Source organism: Sprattus sprattus (assembly GCF_963457725.1).
Source record: "Sprattus sprattus genome assembly, chromosome: 3".
Classification (NCBI taxonomy): Eukaryota; Metazoa; Chordata; class Actinopteri; order Clupeiformes; family Clupeidae; genus Sprattus; species Sprattus sprattus.
In genome coordinates this window covers 21,979,186-22,000,170 of record NC_137922.1, presented here as the reverse complement: position 1 = coordinate 22,000,170, position 20,985 = coordinate 21,979,186, and the positions used below count along the sequence as shown (strand labels likewise).

Genomic DNA, 20,985 nt, shown 5'->3' with positions numbered 1-20,985 from the left:
GGTGCTGGCCGCCATATGTATATATATGTTCCTTGGTTTGTCTTGCTTGGAGTCAAGTCTTGCTGTCAGGTATGTGCATTCATGTGTGGACCTTTTGTTAGACTGCTGATTTTTGTCCTCTACCCCATTTAGAGGCTAGCAGGTATTTTAATTGATCTGTTTTACTGCTGCATTTTGTCCTCTGCCCATATAGAGGCTTAGCAGGTTCTGTTGTGTTTTAAGACTGCTAAATGTTGTCCTCTGCATATAGAGGCTTAGCAGGTGATGTGACGGGAGGGCGGAAGTGTAGACCGACTACGCCACCCAGTTTATAGAGATGGGCCTCTAGTTTAAGGTTTGTGTTCTGGTTCTTTGTTTGGCGGGAGCAGCAGTTCAGATTCACCCAGACTTCAGTCAGATATAAAAATATACAATTTATTACAAGTGCTAAAATATAAATACACTCAAGTTATTCAAGTCCATATGAATCTGGCCGTAGGCCACTGCCGAAGGAACCAGTCCACAAGTCCAAGAGTCCACAGTATCCCAAAGTCCACAAGCAACGTCCGTCAGCATCCACCACCGCTCTTCACGTTGATCTGTCATCTGTCACACAGAGAGAGAAATCGCCAGTAGACACGGCAATTGTAGACAAACACAATAAAGCAACGTCATAACAAATAAACAGTCACTCAACACCCAAATAATCCCCACATATGACATATATATGGAGACTGTTGCTTTTAGTCCTCTGCTAATTCAGAGGCTGAGCAGTCATCCAGGATATTGGATGCCTAAATAAACATTTATTGTTGACTGCTTATTTGTTGTGGTATGTGTGTCTGTGTGTGGTGTATGTCTATGTGTGTGTGTGTGTCTGTGTGTGTGTGTGTGTGGTATGTCTGTGTGTGTGTGTGTGTGTGTGTGTGTGTTTGGTGTGTGTGTCTCTGTGTGGGTGGTGTGTGTGTGTGTGTTTGTGTGGGTGTTATGTCTGTGTAGTATTGATTAATTCACATCGATATGAATGGATAACATGACTAAAAAGTGGTGGAAAATTAATATGAAAGTATTTGTTTGCTGAATTAGCACGTTCTCTCCAAATAGTCAACACAGTGGCATACCACATAATTTGTGGGCGGATAATGATAACATGGGCCCCTGGGCCTGTACATGTAAAAGCCCCCCTCCCCCTGCATGCGCCTGCAAAAAATTTGCCCTCACAAAACATTATTTGAGTGTAATGACATTTTTTTTCAACAGCACAATAACTAAATTCACCTGTTCCTCAACCGGATTTACAGCTCACATACACATTTTCAGGTACACTCAATTTAAGCCAACAGCAAATGAACAAAATACAAAACAACACAGAACAAAATTTCAACCACAAATAAGAGATACATAACAGCGACTTCACGCAGAGGCTCTGGCTTAGGGGCCCTCTACAATCATGGGCCCGGTAGGCCCATTTGGCAATCCATCCCTGTGTCAAAGGGTAAAGTGTTGAGGGTCTTTGGGATAGGCACAAAAAGGCAGCATAGAGACAAAAATTCAGTCTTGCAATTCATTCACCTACCACCAAGGAGAGAAGGGTACCCATGTGCAAATTGGAAAAACATATGAGAAACAAAACAGAAAAGAAGATATTAACAAAATGTAATGAAAACTACCGTTGCCTCAAGACCAGGACTGGGGTAAAACTATACTTTTTCCATTTACTATTTACCAACATAAAATCACTTGGAATGTAGTTATGTCTACTCCACAGGAAACTTCATGGTATTGTCTTTAGGGAACAACATTAGTGAGTGCCTCTCTCTGTGTGAAGGAGGGATGGGCTCAGACACCTCACTGCAGTGGAAATCCAGGGCTACCAGTGGCACCACCGCAACAAGAGAGGTGCTGGTCTGCTGGTGTGGTGTACGTACAGCCATCTCAGGGAGACCCTGCCAGTCTTCCACTCTCAACTGAGGAGCTGAACTTATCAGGGCTGTAATTGAATGAAAAACGGGAAGAGGGAAGAGTTATTTTAAATAATCCAATAACCCTTTTGCAGTATTGGACATTTTTCACTATTTAGTATTTACTGCATATTATTTTCATTTTTCTATTTATAATAAAGGCCATTTAAAGACAAGTTATTGTTGTAGAATGGCTGTCTGTACATACGTTTGACTTCAGCGGCTCACCAGTTGATGTTCTCGCTTTGGGAAGTTCACTCTAGATAGCGGCTCACCCGCTGATGTTCTTGCTTGAGGATGCCCAGCATTGCTGTTGAAGTGCAGGGGTGCTAGGTAGTCTTTGGAGGAAAACTGATACTTTGATATATGTTGAAGAGCTTATGTCATCTGACAGACCATTATCTTTGCACTCCCATACACACAACATGGAGTTAAAGCAATTAAATCGCTCATAAGCATTTGAAGAAATGTTTTCCATTAGATCTACTATCACAAAGTTACATTTATTTGAATTCTGCACAAGTTTAGGTACAGTAACACTGGCATACTATGCATGCCTACTTGCATTTTTCAGAACAATCCCTATAGAATAATCACACAGTGAATTAAAAAAAATATTGTAAACATATTCTCACCCACAGTGACATAGTTTTAGTAATTTTCAGGTGATTCTCTAAATTCTTGAGTATTCTCTACCCATAAAAGCTCTTAATCCCGCCATTCATGAACAAATAAGTGCCCCATCTATCATTTATGACCATTGTAATGTCCAAAAAGGTATCACTAGGAGAGCTAATGGCCTTGAACCATATATGCAGGGGGGCTGTTAACACCTTACACAATCTTAGTACAAGCCCTTTTCACAGGGGAATGTCCTTTGGATATCTATTTCACAGAAATCTTCATGCTGTTTGCGGTTAACACTCTATATCTATCTACATATGCGTACGTTCTGACACAAATTAGGCTAAACTTCATAGACATGCAAACCAATTACTGTACAAGTAGCACACATAGCGCACAAGGATGTGCGCTGCTCTGTGCATCCGACCACGGAGCAGTTAGGGGATGCAGAGGTAAGAGGCCGTCCTGTGTTGGCATGCATGGCTGCAGTTGAACATACACATAAGTGGAAACACACACACACACACACACACACACACACACATACATATTCTCATACACACACAAACACACACACACACACAAGCATACAGCCGCATACGCATACAGCCAATTGCCATATGTATTGCTATATTCAGTTTTCAAGTCTGACATGAAGATTGAACATTTAGCATTTAACAATCCGATTTTACATGTATATTATTTTAATATTTTTTGCAAAGCAGCACTCTTGGAAATGTTATTACATTAATTTCTCTTTAAATGTTTGAAAAAGTGACAGCTGAATATTGTATTGTGCTTTCCTTCTCATTTGACAATGCTAAACGTACAAAAACTTTACTCAGAAACTAGATCAATTTCACTCACTCTCACACACACACACACACACTCACACACACACACACACACACACACACACACACACACACACACACACACACACACACACACACACACACACACACTACCCAAGCTCACGTCATAAAACCACACAGTGAGTTAGCTAGTGAGAGAACAAAAACACTTGCAAAAACACTATCAAAGGGTAAAGTGTTAAGGGGCTTTAGGATAGGCACTGAGAGAATCCCCTACATCAGCGTTTCTCAAACTATGGGCCGCGGACCAGTGCCGGTCCGCGACGCCTTGCCTGGGGGTCCGCGAAAAAGTCTGGCTTACAAAGGCTTAAAAAAAAAAAAAAAAAAAGTTTTTCATTTTTTTTAATGTATTGCGATACAGTATACAAAACATATAGGCTAATGTTACACGATGTACCGGTACTAGAAAGGTACCGCATATTTTCAGCACGCAATCAGAGCGCCCTCACTGTTCCGCTCCCTCAGGGCTGCCTGCACGTCTTGCCTGCAAGGGCGGGGCTGCCCAGCTCTCACACATGCAACTCACAACGAGTCATCTCAGGGGAGACATGGCCTCATGTGCAGGAGCTCTTACCGACGTCCTCTGCTTTTTTGAAAACAAAAAAAAAGTGAGATCTGGAAGTACTTCGGATAGGAAGCAGACTGAAGGAAAGTCTATCGACACACAGAGACCTGTCTGTAAAACATCCTTCAAAGCCACTCAGGCAAAGGGAGGTAACACGTAAAATATGGCTAAGCACGTCTCAAACAGACATATGAACTTTTTAGAGAGTTCTCAGAACGACAGGTTAGCAAATGTGATTATAAACATGAACACCCCCAAGGTCACCCATAGGCTATACAGCCTAACAGGAGTTGCCTTAGTTTAGCGACAAGCGATTTTACCCATCACAGAATGTTGACGATGCGTATTACAATGGCTAACATAACTAAAGCGGATTTTCACGCTAGTAATGTTAACTGGCAAGTGATGCATTTATTCTTCCATCAATACGGGTCGTGTTTATCGTTGCAGAAGGCCCTTTTTTAAAGATAGGTTAGCCGAAGGCATATCGGATGGCCATATTGCATGTATTCTCTTTTAAGACGTTGATCCAGCTTTCAATTTGGCTGCAAGAACGTAGCCCTGTTCACCGTCAAAATTAAACTCTAGAAAGAAAAGGCTATACGTGTATAATCAATTCTATGATGTCACCATGTAGTTTTCATTAATATCTTGCTGGATGCTAATACTAACCATACCACCACAGATAAGAGTTAATCATATTTTTTGTAAACAGATTTGTACGGAGATGGAGTCGGGGATACACGTTTTTGATAACATTTGGTGGATATTTCCTATTTGTTAATGTCTTTGTTAAATATAAATCATCTCCGTTGGAAAACCCTACAATCTGAGTTGTATTGGAAAACCCTACAATCTGCTTTGATAAAAAGAAAATGTTTCCATCAATATGTTTTATATAAGGTAAACATTATTTAGCACATTTTACAAAAAGATAATTTAAAAATCTATCCTACATACTATCAAGTAATGCCAAATGTAATAAAATGACTATCTAAAACTCTTCTGATATTAGTATACGATTTTAGAGTAAAAGAGTCCAAAAGCATATAACATTACAAATAGCTATAAGCCTATATGGTTTAATTTGGGATGCTATTATGAGGGGGTCCTCGGAATATTTTCTGCCCTTTAAAGGGTCCCTGGCCCCATAAAGTTTGAGAACCCCTGCCCTACATGACTCTGGGGTCGTCGAATACCAATGAGCGCATCTTGGAAAGACACAGTGTCATTTATTACCTGTACAGTATGTGTATGTGTGTGTGGTGTGTTTGTGTGTGTGTATATATACAGTATACACATGGGGGAAATAATTGCATTCAAGAGGCTTTTTTCTATGGTTCACTATTATGGTGCCACTAATGTTCAATCAGGGAACTGTGCATTCACCTGTGCATGTGAGGGTATGTGTGTGTGCGTGTGTGTGTATGTGTGTGTGTGTGTGTGTGTGACTGTGTGTTTACGTGTGTGTGTGTGTGTGTGTGTGCGTGTGCGTTCAGGTAGGTGGTGTTAAATTACGTGCACAGCAGATGCACCTTGGATCACACAGTAACACAGAGAACTACCTTGGCCGTTGCCATAGTGATATTTCCCCTCCCTGCGAGGCTATCAGTTCCCTTGATCATCTATGAGTAGGTAGAGGGAAGAAGGCAGAGAGAAACACTTGGCTGTTACCTGCTTCACAGGTGAGAGGGGTTATGTGGGTCTGGGGAAAGTGTTAAAGTAATGTTTTAGAAATAGAGAGAGACGGAGAAAGAGAAAGAAAGAGAGAGAGAGCATAACTGACTCAATAGAAATATGATCTTACAGTATGCTTGCTTTTGTTTCGGCTCTCTGATGCACTCTTCTTTCTATCTGTCTCTCCCATTCCCTCCCTCCCTCTTTCTCTCTCCCTCTCTCTCTTTCTATCTGTCTCTCCCATTCTCTCCCTCTCCCTCTCTCTCTCTCTCTCTCTCTCTCTCTCACTCTCTCTCTCTGCCTTTCTCTCCCTCTTTTTCTCTCTCCCTCTTTCTCTCTCTCACTCTCTCTCTCCCCCTCTTTTCTCTCTCTCTCTCTCTCTGCCTTTCTCTCCCTCTTTTTCTCTCTCCCTCTTTCTCTCTCTCACTCTCTCTCTCCCTCTTTTTCTTTCTCCCTCTTTCTCTCTCTCACTCTCTCTCTCCCTCTCTCTCTCTCTCTCTCTCTCTCTCTCTCTCTCTCTCTCTCCCTCTCTCCAAGCAGCCATGGCGGAGGTTAGCAGCGTCCGTGTTCCCTCCGAGCCTCTGAAGGTGAGTGCGGTGTCGGACGAGAGGGTGGACTTCCTGAGAGAGCAGGCCTTTAGCGCTCTGCGTCTGAAGACGGACAAGTGGAACCGCTTCATTGGAGCTGAGGAGAACCAGCACGTGCTGCTGGACTTCCTGGACCAGAGCTGGAACGACAGACTCATCCTGTTCTCCGGGCCTGGGGGGACTCTGCACGCGGGGGACGCAGAGGTAAGAGGCCGTCCTGTGTTGGCATGCATGGCTGCAGCTGAACATACACATAAGTGGAAACACACACACACACACACACACACACACACACACACACACACACATACATATTCTCATACACACACAAACACACACACACACACGCATACAGCCGCATACGCATACAGCCAATTGCCATACAGTATGTATTGCTATATTCAGTTTTCAAGTCTGACATGATGATTGAACATTTAGCATTTAACAATATGATTTTACATGTATATTATTTTAAATTTTTTTGCAAAGCAGTACTCTTGGAAATGTTATTACATTAATTTCTCTTTAAATGTTTGAAAAAGTGACTGCTGAATATTGTATTGTGCTTTCCTTCTCATTTGACAATGCTAAACGTACAAAAACTTTACTCAGAAACTAGATCAATTTCATACACACACACACACACAGACACACACACACACACACACACACACACACACACACACACACAGACACAGACACAGACACACACACACACACACACACACACACACACAAAATGCCCAAGCTCACGTCATAAAACCACACAGTGAGTGAGCTAGTGAGAGAACAAAAACACTTACAAACACACTATCAAAGGGTTAAGTGTTAAGGGGCTTTAGGATAGGCACAAAAAGGCAGAGAAAAATTCAGTGGCTTGCAATGTATTCACCTAGGGTATCCACGTGCAAAAGGGAAAAGCATAAAAGAAACAAAAATGACTGATAATATAAATCAGGAAAAAAAAGATATTTACAACAGCTGAATATGCACAACCACTACAATTCATTGAGACAGGTGTCCCTACATACATACACACATACCAGGCCTCACACAACCACGATGCTAGCGAACCTGACCAAACCACATGGCCATCCTAGGATAAAGGACGCCAAGTACTTTTTCAGAGTTGTTGGGCGTGAAACACGTGACTGATACAACTGGTCAACTTTCTCGTCTTAAAGGGACTGCTCATCAACGATGGATGATGCCAAACTGATTGTCTATTGATGGCCATTATCAAAGGCCAACTCAATGCAGAAAGATAGAGCTGGCAGTAGCAGTAATGTCAGCGGTGTGAATAAGGCCTTATACTCTTATATTTTAATATATGCTGTGATGTAAGGCCAGTATTTTTTGTCAAGGTTAAAATATTTGATACTTATTTTATGATAACACATCTTTCCTCACTTGCAATGATTGAAACCTTCCCTGTATTTGTTCCTCGACCAGTTCTGACGGTGTGTTTGTGTTGAAATAAGTTGCCACTTATTTCCAGTGCTTTCGCATTTGAAAGCATTCCGAATGTCTGTGCCCCTCTGAAGACCTCTCCTCCCTGGAGAACCAAAATCCTGTGCGTGCTCAAAAAGAAGAAGTCCAAAGTGTCCAAAACAGGCTTCCGTATGGAGCTACGACTGGGGGAGGTGTCAGGATACCCCATGGACCACGCCCCTCTCCTCATTTCTGAGGTATCCACTGTGAAGCATGACTAAAAAAAAGTCAATGGAATGCAAAAGCATGTGTGTGTGCCTGTGTGTGTTGCCGAGAGACTGCCCCAAACCTGGGAACTATTGTGTGTGTGTTTGTGTGTGTGACTGTCTGTGTGCGTGTGTCCGGGATTGTCCTCATGTGCTGCTGTCATTCCACATGTTTCTCCCCTCCTGCTGCTGTCTGGCTGATTTCTCTCCTGTGGCGCTTTGAAGATGGACATTCCGCTCCCTCTCTCTTCATCTCTCTCGCTCCCTTTCTGGGCCTGTGTGTTTTCCCCTCTTGTCTTCTCCTTATCTCTCCCTCCTTCCCTCTCCCTCCCTCACTCTCCCCCCCTCTCCCTCCCTCTGTCTCTCTCTGCTTCATCATAGATCATAGTGATGTCTGCGTGTGTGTGTGTATGTGCGTGTGTGTGTTCGTGTGTATGTGTGTGTGTGTGTCTGTCTGTGTGTGTGTGTGTGTGTGTGTGTGTGTGTGTGTGTGTGTGTGTGTGTGTGTGTGTGTGTGTGTAGGTACTGGTGTCTGTTCTGACCAACCCAGGGAACCATGGGGGCTGGCCGAGGGTGCTGGCGGAGGATCTGCGGAGACACATGGAGAAGCTGAAGAGTCGCGTGGTGACCCTCAGAGGTCAAGCTCAGGGTCGCACAATCCTCCCTCTGCCTCTGTGTGTGGAGCGCACTGATCAGCAGGAACTCAGGTATGTGTGTGTGTATGTGTGTGTGTGTGTTTGTGTTTTAGTGTGTGTGTGTGTGTGTGTGTGTGTGTGTGTTTGTGTGTCACTGAGAGAGAAAGGCAGAGAATGTTTTCTTAGGGCTTTATATCCTAGGTTTTATGTTTGTTTGACATTAAGAAATGTAAAGCAGTGTTTTATGATGATGTGCGTGTGTGTAAAGCACACTGTGTGAAGACATTTGAAAAGACATTTGAAAAGTGTACCATGCACTGACACATAGTGTATGTAACCAATAGGGAAAAACTGTACACATGAGGTCATCACCTCTAATGTATGAACTTATTCATCTATTGACAGTATGTATTTATGGTTGTTTATGAAGGTTTCTCGCTTGTTTTTGAATTCACACATTTGTAAGGTAATGGAAACAAGAATCAATTAAATTGTACGTAGCTTTATTGTTCTCTGGGCTTTCCTCAGGACTGTGGCACGTACACACACACACACACACACACACACACAGACACACACACACACACACACACACACACAGGCACACACATTTACATTTAGTCATTTAGCAGACGCTTTTAACCAAAGGCGTCTGCTAAATGACTAAATGTAAATGTGTGTGCCTGTGTGTGTGTGTGTGTGTCTGTGTGTGTGTGTGTGTGTGTGTGTGTGTGTGTGTGTGTACGTGCCACAGTCCTGAGGAAAGCCCAATGGACCGGGCTCTGCTGTACTCCATTGAGACCATGGTGATCCAGTGGACGCAGCAGATGGGTTCTGTGCTGCAGAGGGACTCCACGCAGGTCCTGCGCCAGGGTGGACACCCGGGGCCGAGTGCGGAGCTGCAGTTCTGGGCGGCACAGAGGGAGAACCTGCTCGGCATTCAGAAACAGGTATGTGTGAGTGTGTGTGTGTGTGTGTGTGTGTGCGCATATGCGTATGTGCGTTACGGTGTGTGCGTGTTGCGGTGTGTGCGTGTTATGGTGTGTGGGTTACGGTTTGTGGGTTACGGTGTGTGTGTTACGGTGTGTGTGTTACAGTGTGGGTGTTACTTTGTGTGGGTTATGGTGTGTGTGTTACGATGTGTGGGTTACGGTGTGTGGGTTACGGTGTGTGGGTTACGGTTTGTGGGTAACGGTGTCTGCGTTACGGCAAATATAGAGCATGGATGTATATTGTAAAGTTAAGCTTTGCATTGAAGTGTTCCATTATGCCAGAACACCTATCCACCGGGTTTTGGTGTCTTGGGCATGTTCCAAGGTTCTGTGTTCCATGGTTTGCAGAGAGCTGGACTTAAGAAAAGAACTCTAAGCAACATGTCAGATATTCCCTTTGTGCATCAGCTGTAGCTCTCAAATGTGAAGAAGGCATATTGATGTCATTCACTTTTTACATGTGACTGGATTTATGTGGTTGTGCTTCCAAACTTGTATGTGTTTGCTGATGTTTGTGTCTTTGTTTGGCACTTGTGCGCGTGTACGTGTGTGTGTGTGTGTGTGTGTGTGTGTGTGTGTGTGTGTGTGTGTGTGTGTGTGTGTGTGTGTGTGTGTGTGTGTGTGTGTGTGTGTGTGTGTGTGTGTGTGTGTGTGGTATGTGCGCCCGTGTCCCTCTCCACAGCTTCAGAACCCTAAGGTGGAGCAGGTGGTTGAAATCCTGCGGAGAGTCAACAGCAGCTACTATGCCTCCTTCAGAGATATCATCCTCAGGGTCGACCAGGGTAAGAGCACACTCTGAGGTGCTATGGGGCATTACTGGGGCATACTCTGAGGAGCTATGGGGCATAACTAGGGCACACTCTGAGGGCATAACTTGGGCACACTCTGAGGGCGTAACTAGGGCACACTCTGAGGAGCTATGGGGCATAACTAGAGCACACTCTGAGGGCATAACTAGGGCACACTCTGAGGGCATAACTAGGGCACACTCTGAGGGCATAACTAGGGCACACTCTGAGAGCATAACTTGGGCACACTCTGAGGGCATAACTAGTGCACACTCTGTGGAGCTATGGGGCATAACTTGGGCACACTCTGAGGAGCTATGGGGCATAACTAGGGCACACTCTGAGGTGCTATGGGGCATAACTACACTCTGAGGTGCTATGGGGCATAACTTGGGCACACTCTGAGGGCATAACTAGGGCACACTCTAAGGAGCTATGGAAGTTTTCCTTGCCACCGTCCCCTTGTGCCTTCTCTAGGGGTTCAGGTCTTGGGCTCTATGCAGCGTTTAGAGACAATCTCTCTAAACCAAATAATTTCAGACCTTCTTTTGGTTATGATTGATTGTGTGTGAACAATGTGTATATATATATTTTATGTGGGTGTGTTGGCTCGTTGTGCTTGTGATGTCTGCATATTTCATATACTTTGTTGGTTATGATAGGTTGTGACTGAATATGGACAACCCTGCGTAAAAGTAGATTTGTAGTGTGCTGAGTGTGGCTGATGTATTCTGAAATATATGTATTTTGTCATGTGAATGTGTGTGTGTGTGTGTGTGTGTGTGTGTGTGTGTGTGTGTGTGTGTGTGTGTGTGTGTGTGTGTGTTTGTGTGTGTGTGTGTGTGTGAATATGCATGCATGTGTGTGGGTGTGTGTGTGTGTGTGTGTGTGTGTGTGTGTGTGTGTGTGTGTGTGTATGCATGCATGTGTGTGTGTGTATCAGCCGTGCTGGAGGCGGAGGACATAGACCTGTATCTGCGTCCACTGAAGAAGCATATCGGGGTGCTTGAGGAGCGCAGCTTCATCCAGCTGGAGCCGCTGATGCCTCCCCTCTTCCACACGCTCTGCCTCATCTGGACACACTCCCAGTGCTACTGCTTCCCCCCACGCATCGTCACGCTGCTGCAGGAGTTCTGCAACCTGCTCATAGAGAAGGTGTGTGTGTGTGAGTGTGTGTGTGTGTGTGTGTGAGAGAGTGAATGAGTGGAATAGCAATTGTCTGTGTACGTGTGTGTGTGAGTGTGTGTGTGTGTGAGTGAATGAAAGTGGAAGAGCAATTGTTTGTGTGAGTGTGTGTGGGTGTGTGTGTGGGGTGGGGGGTTCCACATGCCAATAAGTGTGTGTGTGTGTGTGTGTGTGTATTGTCTTATGTATACTGTACGTTCAGGCCTTTGCGTACCTCACCCCAGAGGAGCTGTTTAAGTTGGAGCTGGAGGAAGGGGTGGAGAGGGTTCAGTGGGCCCTGCAGATCTTCCGTGCCTATAGGCACTGCTTCCAGCTCTACCGGGACAAGCTCACCCCCAGTGGCCCCTACAGACAGCCGGGCCGCCTGGTCAAGCCCTGGGACTTCCCCTCGGACCTGGTCTTCCACCGCACAGATCGAATCATGGAGAGGCTGCTCATGATGGAGGTGAGGTCATCACCATGAGACGGCTGGTTAATGATGTCATCATTGTGTGACCGTTCCTTATGTGAGAGGGAGGCATTTGCAGATTGCTTAGTAGGTTTTGGGTTCACGTGTTCAATAGGGCTTTTTTGTTTGCGTGTTGTTGAACACTTGTTGTTTGTGAATCTTTCAGGAGTTGGTTTGTGAATTGTCCTGCAGTTGTTTGTTGGTTTGTGTATTGTTCAGGAGTTGTTTGTGAATCAATCAGGAGTTTCTTGATAGTTTGTGTATTGTGTTCAGGAGTTGCTTGTTTGGTTTGTGTATTGGGTTCAGGAGTTGCTTGTTGGTTTGTGTATTGGGTTCATGAGTTGCTTGTTTGGTTTGTGTATTGGGTTCAGGAGTTGCTTGTTTGGTTTGTGTATTGGGTTCAGGAGTTGCTTGTTGGTTTGTGTATTGTGTTCAGGAGTTGCTTGTTGGTTTGTGTATTGTGTTCAGGAGTTGTTCGCCTCTGCCCTGGACTTCCTGAAGCTGGAGCGGATAGAGCTGGGTGGGTCTCGAGGGAAGATTCTGAGTGAACTCATCTACAGTATGAACGACCAATTTCATGACAGCTGGAGAATCCTGAGGGAGAGCAAGTATGACCCACTAGACTACACTAAAGAGGTATATAACACACACACACACACCATATCTTATACCTGCATGCACACAAACATACACACACACACACACAGATATTCACATATGAACACACGTGTACACACACACACACACACACACACATACACACACACACACACACACACACACACAGCACACACAGCACACACAGCACACATACGCACAGAATGAGTGAGTTTTGAATAAGTGATAATCGAAGTTGTTTGTGTTGCTGTGCAGGAGTTTGTGCAGGATTACACACGCTTCATGGAACAGAATCAAGACTTTGATCAGAGACTGGGTACTGTGCTGAACCTGGCGTTCCAACATTCACAAGGACTAGAGTCTGCTTTCAAGGTACTAGATGCACTTACACTGAAGCACACCATCTGTGTGTGTTTATGTGCCTGTGTGTGTGAGACCATAGATGAGGTTGTGTGTGCGTGTGTTTTTGTGTGTGTGTGAGATCATAGACAAGGTTGTGTGTGCGTGTATGTGTGTGTGTTTGTGTGTATGAGATCATAGACGAGGTTGTGTGTATGTGAGACCATAGTGTGTTTGTGTGTGTGTGTGTGTGTGAGATCATAGACGAGGTTGTGTGTTTTGTGTACAGCTGCTGCAGATGTTTGGGAGTCTTCTGGAGAGGCCGCGCATCCACCAGCTGTTTGCCCACAACTATAGCCTCCTACTGGGCATGTTTCAGAAAGAGATGAGCTGCTGTCAGAGGATCCTGGAGAAACAGAGGGAAAGGGTATGTGTGTGTGTGTGTGTGTGTGTGTGTGTGTGTGTATGTATTACGTCTATTTGTATGTGTATGTGTGTGTGTGCATTATAGGTATTCAGGTGTATGTGTATATTATAGGTATTTGGCTGTATGTGTGTATGTGTGTGTGTGTGTGTGTGTTTTGTTGTTGTTGTTATTTTATGTTGTTGTCGTGTTTGTTTGTGTAGCTGCACAGTGGAAATGCTCTCCTGAGTAAGAACATGCCTGTAGTGGCTGGAAACCTCAAATGGTCCCAGGAGCTCAGAGAGCGCATCCTGACCAACCGCAGCCACCTCAACCATCTTGCACACATGTAGGAAACACACGCACACACACACACACATAAACACACACACACACACACACACACACACACACACACACACACACACACACACACACACACACACACACACACATACTCATATTAACCATTTAGTTACTGTATGTTATGTTTGTATTTGTATGACTGCTTCTGAGATTCTTCTGAGACATTTGTGCATGTGCTTTTTGTCTGTGTGTGTTTGTGTATGTGTTTGTGGTCATATGTGTTTATGTGTGCCTACATCCATACATGTGTATGTGTGTGTGTGTGTGTGTGTTATGGTGTGTGTGTGTGTGTGTGTCATAGGCCGCTGGACAGCCCTGAAGCTCAGCAGGTCCTGCAGGTGTGTGAGAGTGTGTTAGATGTGCTTGACCAGCTGGATGAGGAAGTGTTCTCCGGTTGGTGCGTGGGATTGGATGAGCTTTGCCACACCCACCTGAATGAGCCCCTCCTCACTCTGGACCCTGAGACAGGCCTGTACAGACTAAACTTCCACCAAGCGGTCAGTCTGCAACACACACACACACGCGCACACACACTTACATATATACTCACTCACACACACACACACACACACACACACATTTACGTATATACTCACTCACACACACACACACTTACGTATATACTCACTCACACACCTACGTACTGTATATACTCACTCAAACACACACACACACACACACAAACACACACACACACACACACACTTGCGTACTGTATATACTTACTCACACACTTACGTATATACTCACACCCCCACACTCATCCATTTTCCTGCACACAAATACTGAATAATCCAATATGCAGTCCTATAAACAAGATGACCTGAGGACTCAGAGAACTCTAGTGCATACATTCACAGAGACAACTACACCAGAAGCAATTATTTGACTAAACTAGAAGTCATTATTCATCAGTTATAAGTTAGTTTCTTTCTTATTTTTGTGGGCTAATATAGGGGGTTGTGTGTGTTTATGTGTGTGTGTGTGTGTGTGTGTGTGTGTGTGTGTGTGTGTGTGTGTGTGTGTGTGGTTGTGTCTGTCTCTGTGTGTGTGTGCTGTAGCTGACATCTGTGTTGCGGGAAGTCAAGTATCTTGGGATGTTAAAGAATGAGAATATCCCCAAAGCCGCTCTACACCTCTTCTCTAAACGGGAGACTCTGTATATGGTGCGTATTTGGTGTTACATACAGTATGTTTACAAAGCATGCTATCGCCTTCATTCAGTTTCTTGGCCTGGGAGACAATGTCTATTGTTCATGGTTTTACATAAGTCAATGCAAAGTTTTTTAAAACACTTATGACATTAGGTTATACTTCCCCCTCATCTCTGACCACTGCTGCTGTGTGTGTATGTATGATTGTGTGTGTGTGTGTGTTCATACAGTATACTAGTTCCCTATCACTGGTCACCCAGTGGTATAATAAACTACACAGCACTATACTTCCTGTGGAGCTGCGATTGGTTGAAGCCGAGCTACAGGAAGTGAAGTGTAAGCTAAGCCCCGCCCTACAGGAGCTCACATGGAGTGAAGACGACTTAGAAGACTACATTCAGAGGTGACATCTTGCTTACCCATCAGTGCATGCTGATTTATCCTTCTGAATTTTTGCGTAGTGTGCTAACTTTAAAGGCCTTTAACAGCTTTAAACACTCAGACAAAGATAGTCATGCCATGACATATCATATTCTGTTGGTCACTGTGGTTACAAGAGTCTGCTAAATCAATAAATATAATTGTAGTTATTTTGGAAATGTGTTTAGTGATTTCTATAGCAAGAAATATGAAGCCTTTCAACAATTTCAACAGGATGGCATACAGGATTGTGTTGCTGCTGGGAACAGTGTTATTGGCCATAATGCACTGTTCATAATAAAAGCTAACAATTAAAGTTCCTCAGCATGGACAGGGCCGGATTAAGACATTTTGAGGCCTGGGGCTAATTACCAAGATGAGGCCCCTATATCGCCCCGACGCACATAATGACACGCACACAAACCCACGCCAGGTGCACTGTCACATCAGTGCTTTAAAGTCCACAGAACCACTCTATAAATATGATCAGTTTAAGGACAAAATGTATGTGTGTAGTAGACTACACTGTAGACAATAATAAACCAATAATGTAAATGTATACATATTTCCATTCATTCAAAAGCAAAAACAAGGCTAAATAGCCAGGGAATGAAATAACGAATTGATTAAGCATTTGCCTATTAGTGAAGCAACAGCTTGGCTCCGCGCCCACGTTTCTATGCGAGAGCACGGACGTGCGTTCAGGGGAGGCAAATAAAGGCAAATAAAAAAATTATGAAAAAAATGTCCTGTTCAAACAGACAGAAGACAGCAAGACGATGAGGCAATGACCAGCTGTGCCTTATCTCGGAATGCGCAATACCTCACAAACTGGATTGAGCGTAGAACCTATTTAGTCCTGCTGATCTGACAAAAAACCTCAGTGAAAACCTCTACACTTATATTTGACCATGACTGCGAAAATGGAAGATTCTATAGCTAAGCTAAAACATTTCACTTAGCTATGTCTAACTGGCTTCTAATGTTATGCGCGGGGCCGTTGACTCATTCGACATCGGGCAACCTGAGGCCCCCCTGGTGGCGAGGCCCGGGGCTGCAGCCCCTAAAGCCCATTGCCTTAATCCGGCCCTGAGCATGGATGTTAATTAATGACAGTAAAATTGTCCCCTGGATCTTCAGTACCAGGGAGCTGGTCCATGGTGTGTCCACCCGTGTGCAACGCAGCAAGGCCAACCTCGACACGCTGCAGGGGCTGATGGGAGCGTTCAGCCACACTGCCTTCGTCACCAGGAAGAGCAGCCGCAGCGGGAACCTGCTGGTCATGGCCGATGTGAACGACAGCATCCGCCGCCAGTACACGCCCATCTCCAGCACCGGGCACAAGATCCACCAGCTTGTGCAGGTCTGTGTGTGTGTGTGTGTGTGTGTGTGTGTGTGTCTGCCTGTGTGTTTGGAGAGAGAGCAAAAGAATAACGTAAAGAATAACCAAATGACAATTAAATCATCATTGCTGGAAATATTAAATACAAAATTGATTTATAAATAAAATAAATAAATATTTTATCTTCTTCTTCTCTGCAGGAGAACCGTTCTCTGCTGGGTGGAGAGGACGGTTCCGTTGAGTGGCAGTCCTACACTGAGCATGTGGACCGCATGGTTCTGCAGGGGTTCTGCAGTGCCGTGCGTTGCTCTCTGCAGTACCTGCTGGAGAACACGGACCCGGCGCTCCGCATCTCCCCGCTCTTTGAGGTCCAGCTCGTGCTGACGTCCGACATGACCTTTCACCCCTCTCTCGACCTCACCAAGAAGGGCAACTTCTATGACATCATCGACAAGATGGTGGGTGACATCCTAGGGATGGCGTCGTTTATTAAGAGGGTCTCCAGCCACAAAGAGGCCGACACATACCAGGTATATTGTTTCACAATGAGAAGTCAATTAAGCATCTTTATATACCAACTACTTGAATCATACTTCCCTTTCAACATACTGTACTATACTTTTAATTGTATTTATTTACACGTATAACTATACACTTATGACTGTCATTTATAATAGTTATCTTAGTTTGTGTTTATAACTTTGTGTGTGTATGTTTTCTGTGTGGTTGTTAATGAACCCAACTAAAAGCTTTGCACTGTTCTACACATTACCGCGTATAGCCTAAAAAGCCATTAGGTCAGTATGCTTATTTGCACATTACTGCGTATACTCCGTATAGCCTGAAAAGCCAGTAGGCTAGTATGCTTTTTTCCACATTACTGCATATAGCCTAAAAAGCAAGTAGGCTAGTATGCTTTTTTCCACATTACTGCATATAGCCTTAAAAGCCAGTAGGCTAGTAAGCTTTTTGCTGTATGCAGTGTGTGTTTCTGATGTTTGTGTGTCTTGCAAGTGCCTTTCAATAGGTGACCTTTAGGAACCATCACAAAGTGAATGTTGATTTTCATATAAGGGTCCTTTCTCTTTTTTATCCATCCGCTTACAGAGTGACATCGATGAGATGCCAGACTTGGCAGAGTTGGCGCAGGTCATGCGTAGTCGAGCACGCAACGCCATCGCTAAGGTCAAAGAGTTCCAGAGATCTTTCGCCTCCTACCGCTACCTGTGGACAGACAACAGGGCGGAGTTTATGAGGCAGTTCCTGCTTTATGGCCACGCCCTTTCCACGGAGGAGGCGGAGCTCTATGCTGACTACGAGCTGGCCAAAAACCCGCCGAAACTACAAAACTTCCAAGAGCAGGTAGCCATTAATCATGTCACACAAGACGTTGATGGAATTGGTAATTTAACTTGATTGTGCTTTCTAGAACTTCTTAAAGTGCACAATGAAAGATATATTGTCTGCCGTGTGTATACAATGTTTGAGTAAGATGTTTGAATACAGTATTTGTATGTGTTAATGTATATTTGCACATTGTGCCTTTCTGTGTTGCATTTGTGTGTTTGTCTGTGTGTGCGTGTGTGTGTGTGTGTGTGTGTGTGTGTGTGTGTGTGTGTGTGTGTGTGTGTGTGTGTGTGTGTATGTGTGTGTGTGCAGATCAGTGTGTTTGAGTCTCTGTACCAGAAGGTGTGTAACCTTGAAGATAAGCGCATCTTCTGTGGTTGGTGCCAGCTGGACATGAAGCCTTTCAAAGTCTCCCTGATGAACGTCATCAAGAAATGGAGCTGGATGTTTAAAGAGCACCTTATGAGTCATGTCAACGACAGGTACACACACACACACACCCGCACACGCACACCCACACTCACACACACACCCACACACGCACACCCACACTCACACACACACATTTTGTAATACCCTCCCTCTTCCCCTCCCCCATCTCCGTCTCCCTGCATACTTTGCATATACCACACACCACACAGTCTGTCTACGTGAATATCCCCTCTTTATCCATCACGTGATTTTTCTCTATGTCTCTCTGCCAGTGTGCGTGACCTGGCCGTCTTCATTGAGAGCACAGGCAGCGGCCTGAGTAAGAAGGTGACTGACGGGGACTACGCTGGCTTGGTGGACATCATGGGTCACTTGATGGCCATCAGGGACAGACAGATCAGCACCGACCAGCACTTTAAACCGCTTAAAGCCACGGCCGACCTGCTCAAGACCTATGGCCAGCAACTACCTGAAGATGTCTATGCACAGCTGGAGGTGAGGTGGATACACACACACACGCACGCGCACGCACACGCACACGCACACGCACACGCACACGCACATGCACATGCACATGCACACGCACACGCACACGCACACGCACACGCACACGCACACGCACATGCACACGGACACGCACACGCACACACAATCACACAATCACACACACACACAACATACATTCACACACACACACACACACACACACACACACACACACACACACACACACACACACACACACACAGGCCAAATAGCCCCGTCCCCTCTTTCATTCCACAAGTTGCCATCCTGTATCCTGCGATAGTCATATTTATTTTGGCTGTCAAAGTGCACTGTTTGCTGAGGCTGTATGACAGCGAGACTCACACATGGCCTGTGGCTGATGGCAGGAGTTGCCTGAAAAGTGGAAGAACCTGAAAAAGGAGGCTTTCACTGTCAAACACGAGATGGCCCCCCTGCAGTCCAACGAGGTCGCCGTCATCCGGAGAAAGTGTGTGCGCTTTGAGGTGAGGTCATCGTCTCTAATTATGTCTATGTACACGGCATATGTGTGTGTGTGTGTTTGTTTGTGTGTAGAATTTGGATGTAGTCAGCTTCAATGTAGAATGTTTTAAAGCAAAGTAATGAATTGTGCCAGTGATACTTGTGCCTGAATACGCCCATGCCTTATCACATTGGGTGTTTTTCAGATCAAGCAACATGAGTTCAGGGAACAGTTTCGCAAAGAGGTCATCTTTCGCATCAGCGTGTCTGAGCCGTATAAACTACTGGACAAGGTAGCTGCTCCTGTGTTTGTGAGTGTTTGTTTGTTTGAGTGCAGAAGATTTTTCTGACCTCCTTCTAGAAAAAATACAATGGAACATCGATGTCGGTGCTGTCTCAAACACAACTGCTGCACATGCCTTCCAATGAACATGATATTTTGAGAGTAATTTAGAAAAATACACAGTCTATAATATTTTTTGTCAACAAAAATAAAGAAAGATTTTGGTAAAGTTTAAACGTTTTAAACTACACTTCAGTCTCGTCTTGTCAACAATATTGCATGATGATATAGTCAGATGACATCTTGTCTAAGTCATGAAAAAAAGGACGTACATGTACATATTTCGCCACAGTCTTCGTTAACGAAATGAACACTAATGTGTGTATGTGTGCCAGACCAATCGCTCAGTGGCCCAGTTGGAGGGTGAGATGAAGAGGCTGCAGGATACTGCTGAGCTGTTTGAGGTCAGTTTCCCCGACTACAAGCAGCTCAGGCAGTGCCGGTCCGACATTGTCCTGCTCAAGCAAGTCTGGGACATGGTCATCTTCGTCAAGGTAGGCCACACACACACACACACACACACACACACACACACACACACACACACACACACAAATACTGGTGCATCTCTAAATGTTTGAGGGTCCAAACAATGTGTGTGTGTGTGTGTGTGTGTGTGTGTGTGTGTGTGTGTGTGTGTGTGTGTGTGTGTGTGTGTGTGTGTGTGTGTGTGTATTTGTGTGTGAGACAGACAAGTATTGAAGACTGGACGAAGACACCTTGGAAGGAGATCAACGTGGAACAAATGGACATGGAGCTAAGGAGATTTGCCAAGGTACCTGTGAAAACTACTGAAATAACTTAAAGGTAAAGGTCCAGTATTAAGCAGACAGTGGCTGGGAATCAAACCGGGGTCAACCACTTGAAGAGCGAACACTAACCACTGTGCCACCAACACCATCTTAAATAGGACTGCTTGGGCCCAGGAACATGGATAGGGACATGTACACCTGTTTGAGTTTTCCTGGAATTTACGCACGTATGAAAAGAAAACGTAGTGTGATTATTCCAAATTAAAAGAATCCAAACTAATGACCTGTGTGAAGTAATGGAATAGATCAACAATACACAAATGAACAAAATATTATTAAATTATACAATGCCACATAATCTAAGTAGGAGGTTCATCTTTCATGTAGAAGTGTCTATGTAAAACTGTATGTGTGTGTGTGTGTGTGTGTGTGTGTGTGTGTGTGTGTGTGTGTGTGTGTGTGTGTGTGT

General features: G+C 44.6%; 1 protein-coding gene across 1 annotated transcript in view; it reads left to right on the top strand.

The window, feature by feature from the left end:
• Positions 1-6,223: 6,223 nt before the first annotated feature.
• The window catches only part of dnah9l (dynein, axonemal, heavy polypeptide 9 like), a gene marked incomplete at both ends in the record, with an annotated part of 78,372 nt that continues 63,610 nt past the window's right edge, over positions 6,224-20,985 (top strand). Inside the window, 23 exon segments of the mRNA XM_080835401.1 lie at positions 6,224-6,472; positions 7,813-7,956; positions 8,488-8,672; positions 9,355-9,550; positions 10,275-10,374; positions 11,324-11,535; positions 11,768-12,010; positions 12,482-12,649; positions 12,887-13,003; positions 13,260-13,397; positions 13,598-13,722; positions 14,041-14,236; positions 14,801-14,905; positions 15,124-15,296; positions 16,454-16,676; positions 16,856-17,185; positions 17,763-18,017; positions 18,315-18,484; positions 18,707-18,929; positions 19,328-19,444; positions 19,628-19,714; positions 20,100-20,258; positions 20,456-20,539. Of these exon segments, the coding sequence (XP_080691527.1) occupies positions 6,224-6,472; positions 7,813-7,956; positions 8,488-8,672; positions 9,355-9,550; positions 10,275-10,374; positions 11,324-11,535; positions 11,768-12,010; positions 12,482-12,649; positions 12,887-13,003; positions 13,260-13,397; positions 13,598-13,722; positions 14,041-14,236; positions 14,801-14,905; positions 15,124-15,296; positions 16,454-16,676; positions 16,856-17,185; positions 17,763-18,017; positions 18,315-18,484; positions 18,707-18,929; positions 19,328-19,444; positions 19,628-19,714; positions 20,100-20,258; positions 20,456-20,539 (3,999 nt within the window).